The sequence below is a fragment of the Budorcas taxicolor genome, chromosome 5 (genome assembly GCF_023091745.1).
Source record: "Budorcas taxicolor isolate Tak-1 chromosome 5, Takin1.1, whole genome shotgun sequence".
NCBI lineage: Eukaryota > Metazoa > Chordata > Mammalia > Artiodactyla > Bovidae > Budorcas > Budorcas taxicolor.
Genome location: NC_068914.1, coordinates 104,112,206 through 104,134,044, shown reverse-complemented (window position 1 = coordinate 104,134,044; position 21,839 = coordinate 104,112,206). Strand labels below are relative to the sequence as shown.

At 42.7% G+C, this 21,839-nt stretch overlaps 1 protein-coding gene across 1 annotated transcript; it reads right to left on the bottom strand.

The window, feature by feature from the left end:
- Positions 1 to 7,171: 7,171 nt before the first annotated feature.
- Positions 7,172 to 21,093, bottom strand: AMDHD1 (amidohydrolase domain containing 1). The gene is made up of 9 exons (XM_052641132.1): positions 20,957 to 21,093; positions 19,089 to 19,195; positions 17,414 to 17,478; positions 15,195 to 15,472; positions 12,904 to 13,129; positions 11,015 to 11,139; positions 9,325 to 9,418; positions 8,380 to 8,540; positions 7,172 to 7,259 (listed from the first exon to the last, which is right to left on the bottom strand). Exons 1-9 carry the CDS (start codon positions 21,091 to 21,093, stop codon positions 7,172 to 7,174), a joined length of 1,281 nt encoding a protein of 426 aa, XP_052497092.1.
- Positions 21,094 to 21,839: the final 746 nt, after the last annotated feature.

Below are 21,839 nucleotides of genomic sequence, written 5' to 3'. Positions count from 1 at the left end.
CACAATTGTGTGGATGTTTGACTCTTGACATTAGATGAACTCAAATCTTGAAACAGATTGATGGCATTCTTTTCCAAAAACATTAGACTTCCGTGAATCTTTCTTTTGTTTTGGTTTTTGGTTGTTCTTTTTGTTTTTGCTTTGACAAATTCTAGTTAACTTTGGTGGATTATACTAAACCATGATATGATGAATGCTCCTTAATATGTCTTCATAAGCAATACTTTTTAAGTCATAACTTGTTCTCAAGCTGCTTTTTATTAGTTGAATTGCAGTAAAGAATAGTCAATTGGTCAACAAGAGATTCTGCGTCAAGGAGTTAAGGAATGAACAGAAAGATTGCTATTAGAGTGGTTCTCAATGAACTGTTTCATATTTATCAAATGTCACTATGCATATCAAAGAAGGATTCAGATGCTTTAACTGTAGTCGGAGGTTAGTGTTATTGCTGCCTTATTACATGTTAGTACTTTGTTCATGTTCTTGTAATAACCTAGCTTAAGAAGCCTCCTCATTTCACAGGTAAGGAATTTGACGTTTAGAAGTTAATCAACCCCCTCTCTGTGATGGTAATCATTAAAACAAGGCCCTGTTGACAGACATCAGATGGGCCTCAGGATGTTACCCAGTCTGTTTCCTCCCCACTGAAGAAGATACAGGACCTCTTGGGAAGGCTTAAATGTAATTGTCCAAATGAAGGATGAATCTAATGACTTCTTGACTCCCTGACGCTATGACTCTGCACCCTTCTGTGCAAACAGGAGCAAAGCACTTTCCAAGTGCAGTGAAATCTTGGCTCTAACGACTGCAGTTGGTCGAGGAAAGGGCGGACATGCTCGCCCACTTTCCTACCTGATGACAGCCTAAAATGGGTCCAACATGTATTTCATAGCAGTTTTTTCTAATTGCAACCTGTCCACAGGAAAGGTGGAGAGAAAGGTACAAACCAAAATGTGCTGAGGAACCTGTAGACCGAAAGGTGGTTCTTGATGCTGTTCTTTGCTGAAACGTGGACATAGGAATGAAGTTTATTCATTCTTATCCACAAGTTGCAGTGGAGCAAGTAAACCCAGTGGTTTGATGGCTGTTCGTCACTTTGCTGTGGGGTGTGCTGGTTGCCAGGGCTGGTCCTCTGGGGCCCTTCATTATTGAGTTTTCTATACAGCTCTGTAACTGTGCCCTCAAGGGAATTTCAAGGTAAATGTGGAATAAACTAAGTCTTACTGTTGTATGTCATTGCTGTATTCTTAGGTTTTTATAACAATGTATATCACCTCACCAGGGAAAGGTTATTCTAATTGCAGTTAATTACATTTGTGTAAGATTTTTGTCATTGAATGTTCACACGGTACAAAGTGTCTTTAGACAATGTGACTGATTTGGTAGACCTTCTTTCCCTCTCTTTCCCACTGAGGAGCCCAGAAGAGCTGGAGGCATCATGATTTTCATCCAGGTGAGCTCACCTGGGCTTCTTTACCTGCTCTCTTAGGGCAGCCAGAGAGAAAAACTGAAAGCGCAAGGGCTTTTCAAGCTCCTTTTGTGCCACATTTGCTAATGTGCAGTTGGCCAAAGCAAGTCACGTGTCAAGCCCACATCAGTTTGGGAGAGAAACACATGAGGGCATATGATTTGGGGTTGTTGCTATAACAACCTACCACATACATGAAACTTCACACATAACCTGAAAAATTCCCAAGAAGCTACTTTTCATTACTACTTAAAGCTGTGTCTCGTTTCTGAACCTGGTCACTGAGTTATTATCTTTTTCATTAAAGCTTCTAATTATCTCATGAATAGCATGATCATTTTACACTTGGGAGTTTACTTTGGTTGAAGGTACTCATTTATTAAATGTAAACATTTAATGTTAACATTAACATTATACCAAAAAAAAAAAAAAAAGAGTTGGAGGAAACTCATTTCAGCTCGGGGCACAAGCTTGAGCTGTTCGTCTCAAGACGGTCCCGTTCCATTTACTGGGTGATTAGTTCAAGAGATATTAGTGGGGGGTACAGCTTGGGCCAATGAAACAGAAGAATTTTACTGGAGGTGAGACAGGCCTGGGTCCTGGGACCCTTTGTTGCAGTGCTGCAATGCTTATACCTGGACACACCTTTTCTTGAGCAACAAAGAAACTATATGGGACTAAAATGAACCATGTGCATAGTCAGTTGGGACAAATTCTGGACAAGAGCTGCAAAAAGATTTAGGAAAACACCCAACTGCAACTTTTAAAGAGCCTGGAGCAAAAGAAGGAGGTTGCGAGCAAAAGCAGGGTACTGGGCATGCCCCCTGCACATGCCACCACCTAAGCCACTCCTCTGGCCAGTCTCTGCTCACACCCTTACCCTCACTCCATATAAGGAACAAATTTCCCCCACCCCTCAGGGAGCCAGCAACAAGGGAACCTGCTGATTGTTCTCACCCTCCCTGCAACCCCTGCTGCAACAGGAGCCCCAGTAAAACCTTGCCTGAATTTCTTGTCTGGCCTCTGATCAATTTCCATTGGCTAAGGAGGCCAAGAACCCTGGTCAGTAACAGAGGCTTCTAGAAAACTCTTTCTCTCCTGAGAGCAGGCTTTCTCCCTGTCCTGCTTGACCTGAATGAGGGGGCACAGCCCCTCTGACTGTTGCTAGACTGCCACGGGGGGCGGGGGGGGTACCTAGCCTTGGGGTGTCCCCAACACTGCAGGACACAGCAGGAGCGGGGAAGGACTCTGGGTCTTCAGGGGTCCTGAACTGCTGGATAAACCAGTCCTGAAGCCTGTCCTTGTGAACTTCCAAGGAGGAGCTAATAAGCTTCCTTGTTTTTCAAGCCATGATCAGGTAGGGGTGTTCATATTTCACTGTGTCATTTGGAGAGCTTTCATCCAGACTTCTAGCACCTGATACCTCCTCCTCTCTCCACCAAAGGACTTGGTTAAGGTGTCTTTCCAGAGTCCACTCACACAGCACATATCTGAGTGCTGACTGTGTTGACTAAAACCGGATTCTTCTTTCTACACCAAACACTTGTCCTGGTCCTAACCTGTTCAAAAACTTGCAGTGGCCTCCCATGACTTTAAGAATGAAGTTCCAACTAGTGAGCCTGACATTCCAAGTCTCATGAAACCTGAGTCAACGTTATAGTCCCAGTACCCCCACTCTAGGAGGACTCAGACCCGACTGCCTCCTGAACACCCTCATGATCCCCCACCTTGGAGCATTTCCTTCACATCAAAATCCTTCCAAGCTCCCAAGTTGAGGATGGCAACACCCCTTTCCACCCAATCATGACACTGTTTCTTGTTTAGGTTTTACCTTTACTTCCCCATAAGCCTCATCTTTTGACATTACATTCAGTCAGTTCAGTTGCTCAGTCGTGTCTGACTCTTTGCGACCCCATGAACCACAGCATGCCAGGCCTCCCTGTCCATCATCAACTCCCGGAGTCCACCCAAACCCATGTCCATTGAGTCGGCGATGCCATCCAACCATCACATCCTCTGTCGTCCCCTTCTCCTCCTGCCCTCAATCTTTCCCAGCATCAGGGTCTTTTCAAACGAGTCAGCTCTCCACATCAGGTGGCCAAATATTGGAGTTTCAGCTTCAACATCAGTCCTTCCAATGAACACCCAGGACTGATCTCCTTTAGGATGGACTGGTTGGATCTCCTTGCAGTCCAAGGGACTCTCAAGATCCTCTCCAACACCACAGTTCAAAAGCATCAATTCTTCTGTGCTCAGCTTTCTTTATAGTCCAACTCTTACATCCATACATGACTACTGGGAAAACCATAGCCTTGACGAGACGGACCTTTGTTGGCAAAGTAATGTCTTTGCTTTTTAATATGCTGTCTAGGTTGATCATAACTTTCCTTCCAAGGAGCAAACGTCTTTTAATTTCATGGCTGTAATGACCATCCACAGTGATGACATTACATTACAGAATGACATGACATTAAGGGATTAATATGCTCTTTCCAATATGTGGAACAAGTACTTTCTTTAACACTTCATTCCTGGGTTGGCCTGCTGAGTGTATTTTAATAAGTACTTTTCACTTGTGCACCATTCATTACTTCATTCACTGATCACCTCCTATGAACCAGTCACTATGCTTGATCCTGGAGACATGACCAGGCCCTTTCCTCTCCTAACACACAGTCTAAAGAGAAGGATATTTAGGCTGCAATGCTCTAGAGGTGCTCACAGACGAATGGGAGCGCGGCGGGGATGGGGCGGGACTAGCTCCAATTTCCCACATTAAGAAGAGGGAAAGCACTCTAGGCACAGGAAAGGGTGCTGCAAGGTCTGGAGCAGCAAAAGCAAATGGAGGTTTTGAGGCACCATGTGTGGCTAGGGTCTACACCGCAGCCCTTCTCAGACTCAAGGGGGCAGACAAATCACCTGTGGGTTTGTTAAGACCAGATTCGGATTCAGTAGATGTGGAGTGGGGTTGAGGTTCTGCGTCCCTAGCCAGTTTCCGTGAGTTGCAAGGGGCCTGTAGGATACTGGTTTGGGAGGAATAAGGCAGTTTCAGGTGGGCATCTTCCTCTCGTTTCTTTCAAAAAAAGACAAGAATGCTACTTATTTAGAGTTAATGTTTCCTAGAAGGAAAATGGGCTTCCCTAGTGGCTCAGATGGTAAGAATCCGCCTGCAATTGGGAGACCTGGGCTCGATCCCTGGGTTGGGAAGATCCCCTGGAGAAGGGCATGGCAACCCACTCCAGTATTCTTGCCTGGAGAATCCCCATGGACAGAGGAGTCTGGCGGGCTGCAGTCTATGGGGTCACAAAGAGTTGGACATGATTGAGCAACTAAGGACACACAGAAGGAAAATAAGAAGTGCTTCACTTGCTTATTCCATAAGTGTAAGGATATACTTCTGCATGGCTTGGATTCTAGGACAGACCTAATCTTTAGTTTAGGCCTTTCTAGCTATCTCCTGCACCCCAGACTCCCACTGTTAACTAGGAGACCAGTCACAGGGGAGGTATCACCCACAGCAACCATGTGCTTCCCACAGCCCCTTTCAGCTTCTTCACCAAGCACGTGAGGAGCCGAGCCCCAGAGACTCTGCACTAATAGCCAGTGACAGCGACATGTACTGTTACCTTTAACCTTCTGACAAGGGATCTCTTGATTTGATCTATACTGAATACGGTAAAGACTCATTGCTTCAGGCTCCATCCACTTGAAATGGGTGATAACATCCTTCAGCAATACGTGAACCGTGAACTTCCAGATGTTCAAGTTGGTTTTAGAAAAGGCAGAGGAACCAGAAATCAAATTGCCAACATCTGCTGGATCATCGAAAAAGCAAGAGAGTTCCAGAAAGACATCTATTTCTGTTTTATTGACTATGTCAAAGCCTTTGACTGTGTGGATCACAATAAACTGTGGAAAATTCTTCAAGAGATGGGAATACCAGACCACCTGACCTGCCTCCTGAGAAATCCTTATGCAGGTCAGGAAGCAACAGTCAGAACTGGACATGGAACAACAGACTGGTTCCAAATAGGAAAAGGAATATGTCAAGACTGTATATTGTCACCCTGCTTATTTAACTTCTATGCAGAGTACATTATGAGAAACACTGGGCTGGAGGAAGCACAAGCTGGAATCAAGATTGCTGGGAGAAATATCAATAACCTCAGATATGCAGATGACATCACCCTTATGGCAGAAAGTGAAGAACTAAAAAGCCTCTTGATGAAAGTGAAAGAGGAGAGCGAAAAAGTTGGCTTAAAGCTCAATATTCAGAAAATGAAGATCATGGCATCTGGTCCCATCACTTCACGGGAAATCGATGGGGAAACAGTGGAAACAGTGTCAGACTTTGTTTTTCTGGGCTCCAAAATCACCTCAGATGGTGAATACAGCCATGAAATTAAAAGACACTTATTCCTTGGAAGGAAAGTTATGACCAACCTAGACAGCATATTAAAAAGCAGAGACATTACTTTGCCAACAAAGGTCCGTCTAGTCAAGGCTATGGTTTTTCCAGTGGTCATGTATGGATATGAGAGTTGAACTATAAAGAAAGCTGAGCACAGAAGAACTGATGCTTTTGAACTGTGGTGGTGGAGAAGACTCTTGAGAGTCCCTTGGACTGCAAGGAGATCCAACCAGTCCATCCTAAAGGAGATCAGTCCTGGGTGTTCATTGGAAGGACTGATGTTGAAGCTAAAACTCCAATACTTTGTCTACCTGATGTGGAGAGCTAACTCGTTTGAAAAGACCCTGATGCTGGGAAAGATTGACGGCAGGAGGAGAAGGGGACAACAGAGGATGAGATGGTTGGATGGCATCGCCGACTCAATGGACATGGGTTTGGGTGGACTCCCGGAGTTGGTGATGGACAGGGAGGCCTGGCATGCTGCAGTTCATGGGGTCACAAAGAGTCAGACATGACTGAGCAACTGAACTGACTGAACTTACTTGTCTAGTCATCTCTTCCTAAACAGAACATAGTTTGATCATGAAGCTGTGATTATTAAGATGATGAAAGCATTTTAAAAGATTTCAAGTAAACCCATAAGGCTTTAGAGACACCCATTTATGTAATCACCCACTTTTTCTGTATGTAATCCACTTTCTTCTGTAATCTGTTCACTTCCTTAAAAGCTCTAATAGACAACACCACTGACTGGTTTCTCGTGTTGCTGTAAAAAACAACAATAATAGGGACAGCAAATATTTATTAATAGCTATAAAATTTTTCAGACATTTGCAATTAATGTGAAGAATCAAAAGCTTAAAAACAATTTTAAAAAATTGTATTATTGGATTTGATCAAAATGCATCCATTAAAAGAAGGTCCCTGTACTTGTGTGTAAAATGACAAGTCTTGAACTCTTCCATGAAGCTCTATTGTAAGGGTTGAGAAGAAATTAGAAATAGAAGAATACCCTCCCCTCAGAGGACACTAACGAATTAATCTGCAGAATATTAATAACAAACCTTTGTGAAGTTAATGTTTGAGACTATCATCACAAATTGTTTACCTGATTATATGTCTATGTGTACCTGTAAAAATAAGTGAATCCCTTTGGTTTTTCAACTGGATTAACAAAATATTGAAATATATTTAAGTGACATCATTCTGCTAAACCACTAAGGTATTTTAACTCTTAATATAACTGTATTGACTTATGCAGTCGAAGAGTCTCCTCTTTCCTTATAGATCTATCATTTTTTATAGATGACCTTTCCTTTAGCTATAACATAATCAATTAATTCATGATGGCCTCCAAACTGGTAAATCAAATGCTCCCATCTAGAAAGAAATGAAACATTAATGCATACAAGTCAAAATGATTATTTTGTCAATAAACGCTAATTTCAAAATACATTCTCTAAAAATTTATGTATACTTAGTAGTTAATATTTGGGCTTTTAAAAAAATGATAGAGTACCATGATAATCAGTCTATGATAAATCAAATATTGTTTAATGATATTAAATATCTGATCTTAAAATATTTGATTCAGTTAAATGATGCATAAATGGTAACATTAGCATTACTTTCTATGAGACAATGGCTTATGATCCTCAAGAGTAGAATTATGGAGCCACCCTCTTTGGTTGAACATGAAGTCCAAGAGCTGGGAGAGACTTGCTGGTGTCCAGACACCATAGAATTCACAAGTTTAAGATTTATAACAATAAGACTCAAACTGTTACATTGGAGGTCCACGAGGCAGCAGACTGTGGGTGAATAGTACAAAACCAGAGGCAGAATAATGGAAGCAAAGCTTTTGGGATGCAGTAGGAATGAGAAGTCAGAGAGGTAAGGAATTAGAACCAGGGTGACAAGCTAGAGTTGTGACCTGCATGGCTCAGCACAAGCAGAACAGGTCAGAACACAAGAAGAAAAACAAAGACACATGTCAAAGAGCAGCACAAGTCCAAGGTCCAGGTAAACAGAGCAGAAACCCAGAGATCTATGAAAGATGCAAGACAGGTGAGGAGACCAGAAAAGTTGGTCTACCCTGCAGTTTAGGACCTGGAGGGAGACTTTTTGCTTAGAAAAGTGTGACAATAAGACTTGGTAGCTTCTCTGAGCTTACACAGAGCCTAACATGAATCATCAGTGGAAAAGGGTTTTAACCAAGTCTTCATATGACGGCGGGCATACAGTAAAATGGGGCTTCCCCAGTGGCTCAGACAGTTAAGAATCTGCCTGCATTGCAGGAGACCTGGGTTCAATCCCTGATCAGGAAGGATCCCCTGGAGAAGGGAATGGTGACTCACTCCAGTATTCTTGCCTGGAGAATCCCATGGACAGAGGAGTCTGGTGGGCTACAGTCCATGGGGTCTCAAAGAGTTGGACACGACTAAGCTACTAACACTTTTATTTTCATACAATAAAATGGCTTACTTGGGAGAACACTCACCTGGGTGAACTGATGATAATGAGATCTCCCTGCTTGCCAACTTCCAAAGATCCCTGTATGTGGGATTTTCCCAGGGCATAAGCGGCATTGATGGTGGCAGCGGCCAAGGCCTCGGGCATGGACATTCTCATGTTCACACATGCCAGATGCATAACCATTGGCTAAGATGGGAAGAGAAAAGCACTGGAGAGAAGCAACTAGACAACTGCCACCTAGAACATTTCTCAACAAAGCACAACAAATAATGACAGATAAATGCCCAAGTGGAGCAGGCTGAATTAACATGAGAAAAATTTTTAAAAGATTCTTATGCTTTGGGAAAGATTTCTTTATTACAGAGATTACTTACCACCCACCCCATATGTATTTAATATTTATTTTTTACTTTTCAAGGGTCTTCCCTGATGGCTCAGTGGTAAAGAATCCGCCTGCCAAAGCAGGAGATGCGGGTTTGATCCCTGGGTCAGGAAGATGCCCTGGAGAAGGAAATGGCAATGCCCTCCAGTATTCTTGCCTGGAAAATTTCATGGACAGAGGAGGCTGGTGGGCTACAGTCCATGGGGTCGCAGAAAGAGTTGAACGTGAGCACGAACACTACTTTTCAAGGTCACTTACTGTCATAGGAAGCTCACCTCCATATTTACTTACTAAAACTTCTTTGAGATTATTCAATTCTGAGGGGGAGAATAGGTTATTGTAAAACCACAATGCCCAAGGCTGCATCAAAGCATAATAGACCCTTCTCTCCTCTCCCTAAACCTGGAGGCATTCAAGAGGCACAGAAATATGCAATTATACTGCTGTCTACACATTCTTTTTCCTGTTTCACTGGAAGACATTTTTAGATCTTTGATACATTTTACCAGTTAGTGAAATAGTTTTAAATTATTTATATGCTTGGGAGAAGTTTCATTCTGCTCAGAAAGGCATGTTAAAAATAATTACCATTGAAAAACAATACGCATTAGGGTTAAAATCGCTGCCCAGGGCGACTATTACTCCTTCATCTAACATTTTCCTGGCTCGAGGTTGCTTCAGTCTAAAGAGAAGGGGGAAGAAAGATATCAGTCTTGAGAAGTGGAAATTTTGAAGAATAGGTGTTCAGAATTGCAGCAGACTTATGATATCCTGGCGTGCTGTGGTTCATGGGGTCTCAAAGAGTCGGAAACTACTTAGCAATTGAATAACAACAATAAGATATCCAACTCCTCCGTGTTCTGGAAGAAGAAACAGAAATTCAAGGTTAAGTGACCAGTGGTGGGATCTAGCATAACCCCAGGACTCCTGATTTTTATCATCCTGCTTTTGAAATCACTTGGGTATGACTAACTTCTTTAATTGGGGATTATCATGACAATCACTACACTGAGAGATTCTTATGAAGGAAGAAAAATAACTGAAAATTGTTTCAAACATAATACATTTTTTGGAATTCCCAAATATAAACAACAAGGTTTAAATAATGCTTTTAAAGTCAACTTTCATTTTGCAATTTTAAAATTCATATCTCCCCCTCTCCATTTTGGAAGGTGGGGTCTCAAACATTTTTGTAGGTTCTTTAAAATTCATCTGAAGGTCCAAGAATCTAAGATGTACAATGTTTGTGCTTATTCCTGGACTGGGTTTTTCCCTGATCTCCTTGACCAAATACAATTTAGTCTTTAGGATATGGCTCAAAAGTTATATCAAAGATAAACAAAGCTGGACACTAGTTAATACGGTGAGGACAGATTTAATTCAGTAATAACTATTGCAAAAGAGAAGAGTCCAGTGTGAACTGAACTTTGTTTTGTGCAGGGTAACTGGATGTTTTTTAAAAGGATGAATGAGGACTTCTCTGGTGGCTCAGTGGATGGGAGCCTACCTGCCAATGCAGGGGACACCAGTCCAAGCCCTGGTCTGGCAAGATTTCACACGCTGCAGGGCAACAAAGCCTGTGCGCCGCAGCTTCTGAGCCCACGCTCTAGAGACCTCAAACCACAATTGCTGAGCCCATGCACTCCAAATACTGAAGCCCGTGCACTAGAGCCTGGGCTCTGCAACAAGAGGCCTCTCACTGCAATGAGAAGCCTGTGCACTGCAGCGAAGTAGTCCCTGCTTACAACTAGAGAAAGACTCAATCCATGGAAGGCACACAGCCAAAGCCCTGGGGAGATGCCACAAACTATACTTAGACATCTCTTCTTTCCTCTTACTTGTAGGATTTATGAGGATAACGGTCCCCATTTACATCATCTTAGAAAGCAACTCATTCAGATTCAGAATATTTCTAACATCTTATATGTGTTTTTTAAAGTATAAAGCCTCTTTTCTAATTATAAAAGTAATGTATATTGATTTTTTAATTGGAAAATTCCAGAAATGAGGAAGAAAGTAAAATAAAGCTCCATGCTCCCCAGTAATCCCATTACTCAAATGAAATTTGAGTCTAAGCTCCTTCCTTGGGGTCATTCATTATGAACATCACATCATACATCACACCATACAATTGGCATCTTCCATGAACTAAGTTTTCCTGATCTGCATTTTAAAGGGGATTTGTAAGGGTGATGAAGTAATATTTGGGCATCTGGGAAGTCTGTGCTTTTACAGCTTGTACTTGAAGCTCCTGCGTGGAGGTGGAAAATACCCTCACCTCAGCATGTAGGCCGTAGTGGGCAGGAGGATAGCACAGCACCTGGCTGTTGCCATGGCAGCGATGCCTTCATCACTCACTTCTTCCAGGTGACTGATGGCCTGGGCTCCCAGTTCCGCCCCAAGCTAAGCAGAATGGACAGAGAAAGAGGGGTTTCATGCACAGCAACAACAAATCAATAAAGTGCCAGTATATGGTTTTTCCTACAAAAATAAACAATATTATTGCCAACTACCTCTTGTGAGCACAAGCCTCCAAGTGGGTAAAGGGTTTATGGTGCACATTCATTTGAAAATTTAGCTAGCATGCTACTTCAAAAACTATTCTTACACACAAATGCTTACCAAGATCTTCAAACATTTGCTAAAAGAGAAAATTTCATGAATCTTATGAATCAAAATAAAACATTGACTAATCCTGGTAGTAAAATCTGATTGTTATACCTCATAAAAATATAAGAAAGGTACCTGGAATGCCATTGCACTCAGAGAAAACAGATCAGGTGAGAAAACAGACTTTAGGAGTGTGGAATCATTTGTATAATTTGAACATATCTTTTTTTTTGCCACACCTCACAGCTTTTGGGGTCTTAATTCCTGGGCCTAACTTGGGCCCCTGGCAGTGGACACGTAGAGACTTAACCACTGGACCACCAGGGAAGTCCCTAGATTATCTTCTTGAATTTGGCTTTCCTCCAGATGAAAAGTTTATGCTAGGTTGTTAGAAGACAACCAAGAAGAGGTAATGCTCAGATAAGAATGTATTAAAGTGGATTATTTCTCAACTTGACAAATTTTGACATGTGCACATGTGCAAAGTACCCCAGGCTGAAAGGTGACATGATGAGCATCCCGAGGAAAGAAGACTGATAGCTTCTAGCATTCCACTGTAAGCCAGGGAGGCTGCGATACCCACACCTGGGCAGGGAAGAAGAGCCCCCCATCAGCATCCGGCTCAGGTAGACGAGCACTGGGATCGGGGCTCTGGGGGCTTGTGGATAGCGCAGACGATGCTCCCCAAGGCAGGTTCCCTTTTGATCTTAGAATCATCCTCAACTTTTCCAAACTTGATTTGCTCATCCAGGGAATTATCAACTTCTATTGATTTAATTCACAGTCACTCTTTATAGCTCAAAGTATCTTGTTGACCACCCAGTTCTCATTCATTTAAGAAATATTTACTTTCTAAAGACCATTTGCACTCTAGGCACTGTGTTAACCTCCAGGAAATAAGGCTGGGTAAGGTCAGGCATGACTGAGCGACTAAGCGTGTGCACACACATAGACACACACACACAAGAAGACATGGGTGTGGTCCTCAATGTGTTCATGTCCAGTAAGGATCACAGAGGAGATTTTAAACAGTGGAACAAGGACAGGGAGGGGCTATAACCCACTCTTCGAGAGGTTTGGGAAGGATCTCAGAGAGGTAGTCACTCAGATGAAACCTGGAGGGAATTTTGAATCTCTTTCAAGGATGAATAAATGAATCTGGGAAATACTTAACAATTTAAAAATCATCCTGTCACTATTAAGGCATGCTCCACTACAATTTGTCTGAATGCTGCCACGGAAAAACTCTAGAAGCTTCATGTGAAATTAAGAGACTGTGCTAGGGTGACTTTGAGTGGCAATCAAAACAGGTTGTGAATTTAGTAAATGAGATCACAAAGTTTTTTTTTTTTTCCCTACTAGTATCACCAGGAGGAGATAATAAAAGTAAATGATCAGCAAAAAAGGATTCCAAAGCTCAACAGACCAAACTGCACATATTTGTAACAAATTTCCCCATCTCTATCTTTTCAGAAGGTCATTTCTTCCTTTGAAGAAACTCGTTGAGTTTTCCATAGCACGAGTGCTGACAAAAGAAGAGCAAAAGAACAGCCATACCTCAGCAGCCTTCATGGGGTGGAGTTCATCCCCATGGAAGTTAATCTGTAACCCTATATCCTTCCCACTTTGAAGAATTCTTCTGGTGGAATCAAGATCAAAGACACCCTTTTCACAGAACACATCTATATTGTCAACGTGTATTTCCCCATTTCTGCCAAGTTCCTTCAGCCTTGGGAGGTGGTTTTTGATGATGTCATCAGCGGCCTCAGAAGCAGTTTTTCCTCTGAGAGAAGAAAAGGAGATCACCACAGGCAAGTTTAAGAAAATAAAAATAATAATTTGTTGGAGAAAGGAGTCTTTGGTACTTGGAGAACCTGAGAAGCTACAGATATGTGACCCTGAGCCTCAAAACGGTAAAGAAAGAATCAAAGCTATAACTCAGGACTCTTAACAGTTGGGACAAGCCTGCCTAACAGAGGCATTGACAAGACTTCTGGATACACTGGCCCTAGAGGCAGACAGAGGGCTCACCCATTCTGGCACACTGGGGTCGCCTTTGGGAAAGTCAGCAAGGCCACCTGGCTGAAAACCTGAATCTTCTTGTCAAGGACACTTAGAGGACATCCTGGATGCTTCCCTGACACCCAACTGTGGGCCCCTTACCTGGGTCCAGCCATCATCCTGACTTTTTCTTCCTCCACAGTTTCTAGAGGCATCTGCCTAAGGAGTTCTGTCTCATCAGACATAGGGCAAGAAGACGACCCTGAAATTCTAAAATTCCTGGGTACTTATATCTGAGAATGGGCTGGGCTTTTGGAGGCAGAGAGCCCCAGAGCTCCACCACTTGCTGGCTGTATAACTTTGGACACATGATGCAGACGTCATGTGGCATTCTCTGGGCCTTTATCTTTGGGGATGAAGAGGAGATCTCAAAGGCTCACTGGCAGATGGAGAATTTTTCTGTAAAACATCAGCCTTATATTTGGCACACAAAAAACTCTCCCTCAGCAAAAACCACCTGGGTGGGTAGACAGATGTGGACTATGAGGAGATAGGAACTTATATATGTTGTTTCTATTTTTGAGACAACCATATAGGAACGGTGCTATTTTGCTGATTTACAGATGAACAATTCATGTTCAGAAAAATTAACGATCAAAACTTAAAATCAACCAGTTGGACGGAGGTAAGCTGGATTCAAACCCAGGTCTGAGGTCTCTCCAAAGTCTGAGACTTTTCTACCATGTCACATTGCCTTTTCAACTGAAAAAAATAACAAAAAACAGACTGTCATAGACAGGATATCCCAGAAGTCTTAGTGCAGTTTCAAGTCTTAATAATTTCAGAAGTATAAATGGTAAATACATACAACAAACATCATTGTAAATATTCAATATTTATGTTTCTTTCTACTTAATTCATTTTGTAAATTTTTCACAATAATTTTCAATGTTAATTTTTTTGGTTCCTCTGATTGAGGATGGTAAACAAACATTAACATTAAAATTTCTATTTTTCAAAGTTCACAAAACTAAATAAGTATAAAAAATTTTATTAAACCTGAAATGATTTATTAATTTTAAATATTATTTAATTAAATGGGCTATTTAAATAATTAAACCATTTTGGTAAGCCTGTGGCATTTATTATCTAAGTTTGCACAACTTAAAACTTCACAGGGAATACCCTGTGAATTTTGTAGTCCTGGATTTCTTTTGGATCTTTTGGTTCTGGAAATTTGGGCCTTCTGATGTAGTAATTCCAGGACAGACAAGATGCAGTAACAGAAGGGGAGAGAATTCTCTATGGCAAATCCCACATGGGAGAAACTTTTTAGATAAAGAGAAAAGCTGAAAAACACATTTACAACAATAAAACAAAAATGCTTGCTGCTAAACAAGCAAACAGATGAACAAAAACAAAAACCAGCGTGACTTATCTTGATGTCAGATACCTCTACAGGGTGTTAATTTCTAAGGTGCCTTTGTGATCACTGTCATGGGTAACTACTTAAATGAGTATCTGTCATTTTAAAGGACCTATCAGGGCAATTTCTTTTTGTTGACCAAAAAAAAAAAGTTGTGAACATCTCTTTTTCCTTCACCATAAAGAGACTTGCAAATGGGTTTGTCTGATGGAGACCACCTTCCTAAAACCGTATGTGTGAGATGACTGACCTTTAGAATCAGAACACCTTTCCAAAGGCTCTACTGGTTCCTCTGAAGGAGTTCAGGTGCTGGTGCACCTTCGCCCCTTGGAGAACACAGCCCACATTTAGGCGTCCCCACATGGCCCCTTCTGGTTTTCAACTGCCCAAGTTAAACCCTGGTCCCTTCTGTTGAGGTTACTTTGGCACGGAGTGGGCTCCGCAGTAGGTGGCCGAGATGCTGATGTCCAGCTCCCGCCGGGCGCGCTCAATCACCCGCAGCATCTTGAGCTCCGTCTCCAGGCTGAGGCCGTATCCACTCTTGCACTCCACCAGCGTGGTCCCTGCCCGCATCATGCACCCAAGCCGCTGCTGGAAGGAGCTATACAGCTCCTCCTCAGAGGCCTGGCGGGTGCGCTCCACCGTGAAGTTGATCCCTCCTCCAGCCTGATGGATGTCCATGTATGTGGCTCCTGCCAACTGAACACACAGGCTCACCCTTACGTCTGGAAAATAAAGGGAGGCTGTAGGCAGGTCTGCAGAACCTATGTCCAGGGACAATATTCAACATGATTGACAACTGATATGGCATAGGCACCAGAGCCAATCAGAAAGGATGCTGGGACACACAATTCTAGAAGTCCCTACTCTGCTAGGGTGGTGGGGAGTTGTGGGGGTCAGAGGTGTGCCAGGAAGGGACCAGGGTAGCACAGATGGGAGACGTGGTAGGGACCTGGGGTCTCAGGGTAGTGACAGTTTACCAACAGGTACAAAAGTATTTTAACAATCCGCTTAGTCCCAGTGCATACCAGCTAATCTCAGTCTACTTCTCTGCATCTATGAGAAAGTGAAGCTTAGGTGATTAGGGCATCCCACTGTCATTATCTGAGTCTCCACCAAGAGGCCCAGAGCATTTCCACCCCTCAGTACTGGGCCACCTAGAGTTTCAGGCCTGACCTCTGTCACTCAAGAAAATAAAAAGGCTCTTTCTGAGATCCTGCTGAGCTCCTGTTATTCTGAGCTGCAAGGAGGGTGGTGCAGACAAAATGCGCCATCCTGGGGGGCTCCCTGCTACATCCTTTCCTTTGTTCTTAATTCTGTCACATTCAAGTTATTGCAAACTAGAGCTTTTAAGGAAAGTTTCAATGGTTTTATAATAAATCATCTTCAAGGATTTCATGTTCACAAAAAGCTGGTAGGCTCGGCCCTTTCTGCATCAGATAATTAGAGAACTGGACTGCAAACCTCTAAATTTTTGGCTCTGAAATTCAGTGGTTTAATAAAGTCTTAAAAAACAGTTGTAGACTGTTGAGAAAGGTAGACAATATTTGAATAAAATTTTTTTTTTCTAAATCATCCAATTTGGCTGTTAGGATGTACAGTTTTTTAAAAAACAGTGTGAAGAAAAAATATGAAGGAAACTCAATCTGAAAAGGCTACATACTGTAGGATTCCAACCATATGACATTCTGGAAAAAGCAAAACTATGGCAACAGTAAAAAGATCCGCAGTTGCCAGTTTTTAGGAGAGAACAGGCAGAGCACAGAGGATTTCGGGGGGGGCAGTAAGATTACCCTGTATGATATTACAATAGTGGATGCATGTCAGTAGACATTTCCTCAAACCCAGAGAATGCACAACAGCAAGAGTCAACAGTAACAAGAACTACGGACTCCGGGTGATAATAATGTGCCAATGTAGGTTCATCATGCTGCCAAATGTACATCTCTGGTCAGGGATGTTGAAGTGGAAAAAGCTGTGCTTTGGACAGAAGTTGGGGGCCAGTGGTATATGGGAAATCTCAACTGTGCTGTGAACCACAATTGTGCTGTGAACCTAAAACCGCTCTAAAAAAGTCTATTAAAAACAAGCAAATAAACAGTGTGAACATGGCTCAAACCAGGGAGGTGAGGGTTAACTGTGGCTAATTAATGACTGATAAAAGACTATAATTTATGTTTCTTAATGTCTCATTTTTCTGTAGGAACAATATAAAGCTTATTTTATTTTGTGATTAATAATACATTTTTCCAACTTTGACCCTAATGAGTGGCGATTTTCAAACTGCTTCCTGGAGTCCCTTCAAAGGCTACCAGGGAATGGAATGGGGTAAAAAGAGGGGAAATTAGTGAGCAAACCAGGTAAAGCTCTATTTTAAAAGGAGCATTTGGCAGCTAAAATATCTTGAAAACTATTATACTTCAAACTATTGACAGCCCTGTGCATAACATAAGGATTTGGCACCAAGTCATAAATTAGTTAACTCTGTAGTAACTTATCTCCATAGTCAAAGCTAGTAAAAAAAATCCATTAAATAGACACATAGACATTTGTTGTAAAGTCTAACAGCCTACAAACTCTAGAAAAAGTTTTGTATATATTTGTGTTTTATTTTGATTTGCCATTGTTTACTACAGTTACCTTCATTGCAAACTCGTGAACTCTTTCACCAGCCCATACTGGATGTGTGTGTGCATCCACTAAACCTGTAATCAATAAATCATATCATGTTTAAAGTTATGAAATCAAAAGCACTTAGACAGTAGGCAGACTCTAACATGGTTCTTGGGAAAGCATGATGGTAATAGCCATCTTGGAGGGTGGAGGAGACAGAATGTGTTTGTATGGTTCCAAGAAGACTCTCCATGGTTGATCTAGAAGGCTCTAATGGAAGACTGACTCAACATGATGAAAACATCCTCTAGAGAAACACAGCTCCTTTTGCCCAATAAATCCATGCTCTCCAAACAAGATTTTAGAACAGAATGTCAAACCTACTAGTTGAGCAAAACCAAGGACTCTATCACCAAAGAATAATCTAGGTGTGAAAAAGAATAATACAATCCCTACCCTCCACTTTGAGAAGGCAAAATATGAAATCATAAAGATGAATCTTTCTTCAAGAAAGAAATATGTTCTAATTAAAGAGAAACTATAAAGCAACCACTTGGAACTTTTGTTTATGCAGGTACAATTCAGTAAACTATGTCTTTCCAGAGCATTTAAAGTACTTTATGGATTAAATGGTTCATTAGTGGCTTTGATTAGAGTAAAACCAAAAGTCCCTATTTGGATTGCTTTCTCTACCACATTCTGCTTTTTCTCCTGAGATTTCACCCTGAGTTTCTCTCCTGACCCCCAAGAGCCAGATAGTAGAAGTTCCGTCATATATACAGAGTACACATTTTTAAGGTATGAACCCTAGCCTCTATGTCTGCACAAAACGCAACATTTGTGTGAACTTTGTTTCTGATGATTACATAAAAGCCATGATGGAGTGAAGTGTTAGTGCTCAGTCGTGTCTGACTCTTTGCGACCCTATGGACTGTAGCCCACCAGGCTCCTCTGTCAGTGGGATTTTCCAGGCAAGAATACTGGAGTGGGTTGTCATTTTCTTTTCCAGGGGACCTTCCCAACCCAGGTTTCCTGCATTGGAGGCAGATTCTTTACCATCTGAGCCACCAGGGAAGCCATAAAACATGGACAATTTAGGATATGGTGGCGAATAAACTGATTCTGTTGTCAATCACTAAAGATAAAAATGAAATCTGGTGAAACATCTGGGGTTCTTTGGCTTATGTTTCTTCTGCCTGGAGATGGGTCCTTTGTTTCATACTCTATACAAATTTAGAGTCTATTCTAGAATTAGAGAGGGCAGCTTGCCTATTAATTAGAATTAATTAGAATTATTAATTATTTAATTAGAATTAATAAAGTTCTTTGGACAGCTTTTGAACCCAAACCCAAACCCAACACAGCTAGTTTCTTTTCATCATGTGAGTGGAAAGAAGTGGAGTGAATGAATGCATTTGATTCCAGTTGGTCCTTTACCTGTTTAGAGATCTTGGGAAAGATATTTCATATGTAAACATCAGTGTTCTAATCTATGATGTGTAGACAATGATACTTACAAGGCAGTTCAGTGTCATTCAACAAGAAAATGTGTCTGTAAAGCAGCTAGACATTTACTAGTAGAAATTCAATAAATGGCAGATATTATATTTTCATATATTGTGAGAACCTATTTAAAACAAGGTACTACTATTCCTCTTTATTAAAACTGCTTTCAGGCCTTTATTGCAAAAGAGGTTAATACCTGGCAAGATGCATTTCCCAGAACAGTCAATTCTTTCTTCAAATGTTTCTCCTGAAAACTGTTTTTGGATAGCATCAGCAGGACCGATGGCTTTTATTAACCCATCTCTGAAGAAAAATCAAGAAATTATCACTAAATTTGGAAGAAGTATTGTGAAAAATTTGACCAATGATTTAAACTATGAAATGATTACCAGTAAGTATAATGAACTTACTTTCAGTCAGCCAATATTTACTGTATTTCCTTCTTGAGCTTTTGTCTTTGGAAATTGATTCTAGGCACATGCAAGGCAAAAAGTCATGTGTAGCAGAGATTGCTAGTTGTTCCCCAAGATCAATGTTTCCTTTTCCCACAGTGCTAGATTCCTAAATTTTAGCTGAAGTCTTGACCACCCAGAATAAAGACTTCATTTCTAAGTCTCCCATCAGCCAGGTGAGGCCATGTGACTAAATTCTAGCCAATAGGGTCTCTTCACTTCCTACTTCCTACCAGCTGGAATGTAGACACCATAATGAGAGAAGGCACAACCATCTTGGATGATGGAGTGACTGTGAGGAAGAGTGGGGTGCTCTGCTGAGCAAGAAGGTAGGGGTCTAGATCCTTGGAACTCCATGGAGTATGGCTATCAACTGATCCTAAGTTCCTACATCCATGCAATTCTTGTTAACCGATTTTAACAAATTTTTGACCATAACACTGGGAATATTTTTATTCCTTTGTTAATTAAACACACATAGAGTCCCTAAACACTGGGCTCTTACACAGCCCTAAGCAGCCTCAGATAAGGGATGAAACGTGTAATTTCAGTGTCACTGGCTCTTCGATTCAGATGGGAATCCAACCCTTAGGCCCACTCCAAGTCTGCCTCCCAAGCTTCGGCTGTTCTTTTACTCTCAGAAGGTTAAATGAAAATAACTGGAAAATGTCCTCTCTTTCTGGTGGCTGAATTTAAATTTTCTATCACCCCAAACCATCACCACATAAAGGGCTTCTGTGGGTTTCAAATTTTGGGGTACAGTAGAAGCAGGTGGGAGATACAGTTTGTAAACATTCAGATCTCAGAACTCCACCCATAGAGATCCTGATTCAAAAGACCTGAGGATAGGTGTGGAGCAGGTGGCAGGGACTGGATGAAAGTAATCAAAATGTACACACTTCCAGTTATAAGATACATAAGTACTAGGGATGTAATGTACAGCACGATAAATATAATGAACACTGCTACATGTTATACATTAAAGTTGTTAAGAGAGTAAGTCCTAACAGTCCTGGTCACAAAGAAAAACATTTTTTTTTTTTTCTATTTCTTTGATTTTGTATGAAAGTATGGATGCTCACTATACTTACTGGTAATAATTTCACGATGTACGTAAGTCAATTCATTGTGCTGTTCACCTTAAATCTATACAGTGGTGTATGCCAATTATATCTCAATAAAACTTGGTTGGGGGGCAGATCTGGGGATAAGGGGGTGGGGAGGGATCAAAAATCTGTCTTTAAAAAAAACAAACTCAGACCATCTGAGGCAGGTGGCCCCTGTCCACACTTCAGGAAGCATTGGCGAGAACCCCTACCCCTTCTGATTGCTGCAATCACATTTTATCAGCAGAGGCGCTAGCCTGATGCGGCTCAGTGGGTTGCGCAGCTTGAGAGTGCTTTGGTTTTCCAAGTGAATGACAAACCGAAGCGGCCAAACACGTTAGCAATAGGCGCCTGAAAGGCAGGCGTGTAACCATCTCCTTGGGTGCGGGAAGGCGGTTACCGCCTTTCCCTCCACAGTGCACAAGTTACAGGAAGAGTACTTGGCAGACTGGTCCCCCCAGCAAGCGACCCGCGGCGCCCGCAGCCCAGTAGGCGCGGCCACTTACGTGCCCACCACCAGGCTGGCGCCCTCCAGCACCTCCAGGCTGCGCAGCGCGTCCCCGGCCAGGAAGCGCTCGCCGCGGGTGCACACCAGCACCACTTGCCGCGCATTCTCCAGTAAGAGGTGGTGGCCGCCGGCCATGTCGCCATGCAACCCGGGTCTAGGGGAGGCTGCTGGGCTTGCGCTGAGCTCGGCCGGCAGAGGAGGGGGCAGGTCGGCAGAGGTGCAGCCACCAGCCCGGGGGGCGGGGCGGGGCGTGGGCTCCTAGCCTTGGAGTTTCCTGACTGACAGGGATGCGGGCCTCCCCTCCACCATCGCGAGGGCAGTGAGAGTACGACAAGAACGCTGACTAGTAATAAATGTTATAATGGACTCTCCTCTTTCCTGGTCACTTTGTCATGTTTTGGGTAAATGCGGTAGGACTTACTGTCCCTACTTCACAGATGAGAAAACTGCAGCTCAGCGGTGGGAAGGGAGAGAAAGGTGGGCTACGAAGATCACGTGACCTGGCGGAAGGGTGTCACCGAGGACTAGGGTACCCCAGAGGAGTTAAAATGGGGAGGTGGGGGGAAGAACCTGGGAGGGGTCAGAGTTTGGAGAAACCTCTGCCCAGCGGGGCTGGAGTGGCAGCCTGGGACGCAGGGGCCACTCACAGAGGGAACCTGGGGATGGGTGGGGGTGGGAGGCGTCGGTGGTGGGGCGTTGCGGGTGGAGTCGCTCCAGGGTCCGCGCGGCCGCAAGCACGGTGGCGGGTGCCTCACACTTTTCGGTTGGCCAGCTGCACTCCCGGATCCCCTACTACCGGAGTCGGAGACTCCAGAATAGAGCCGAGACTGCAGAATTGGCGCCTTCACCCAGCTTCCCCTAACCCCTTCCTGAAGGATAGG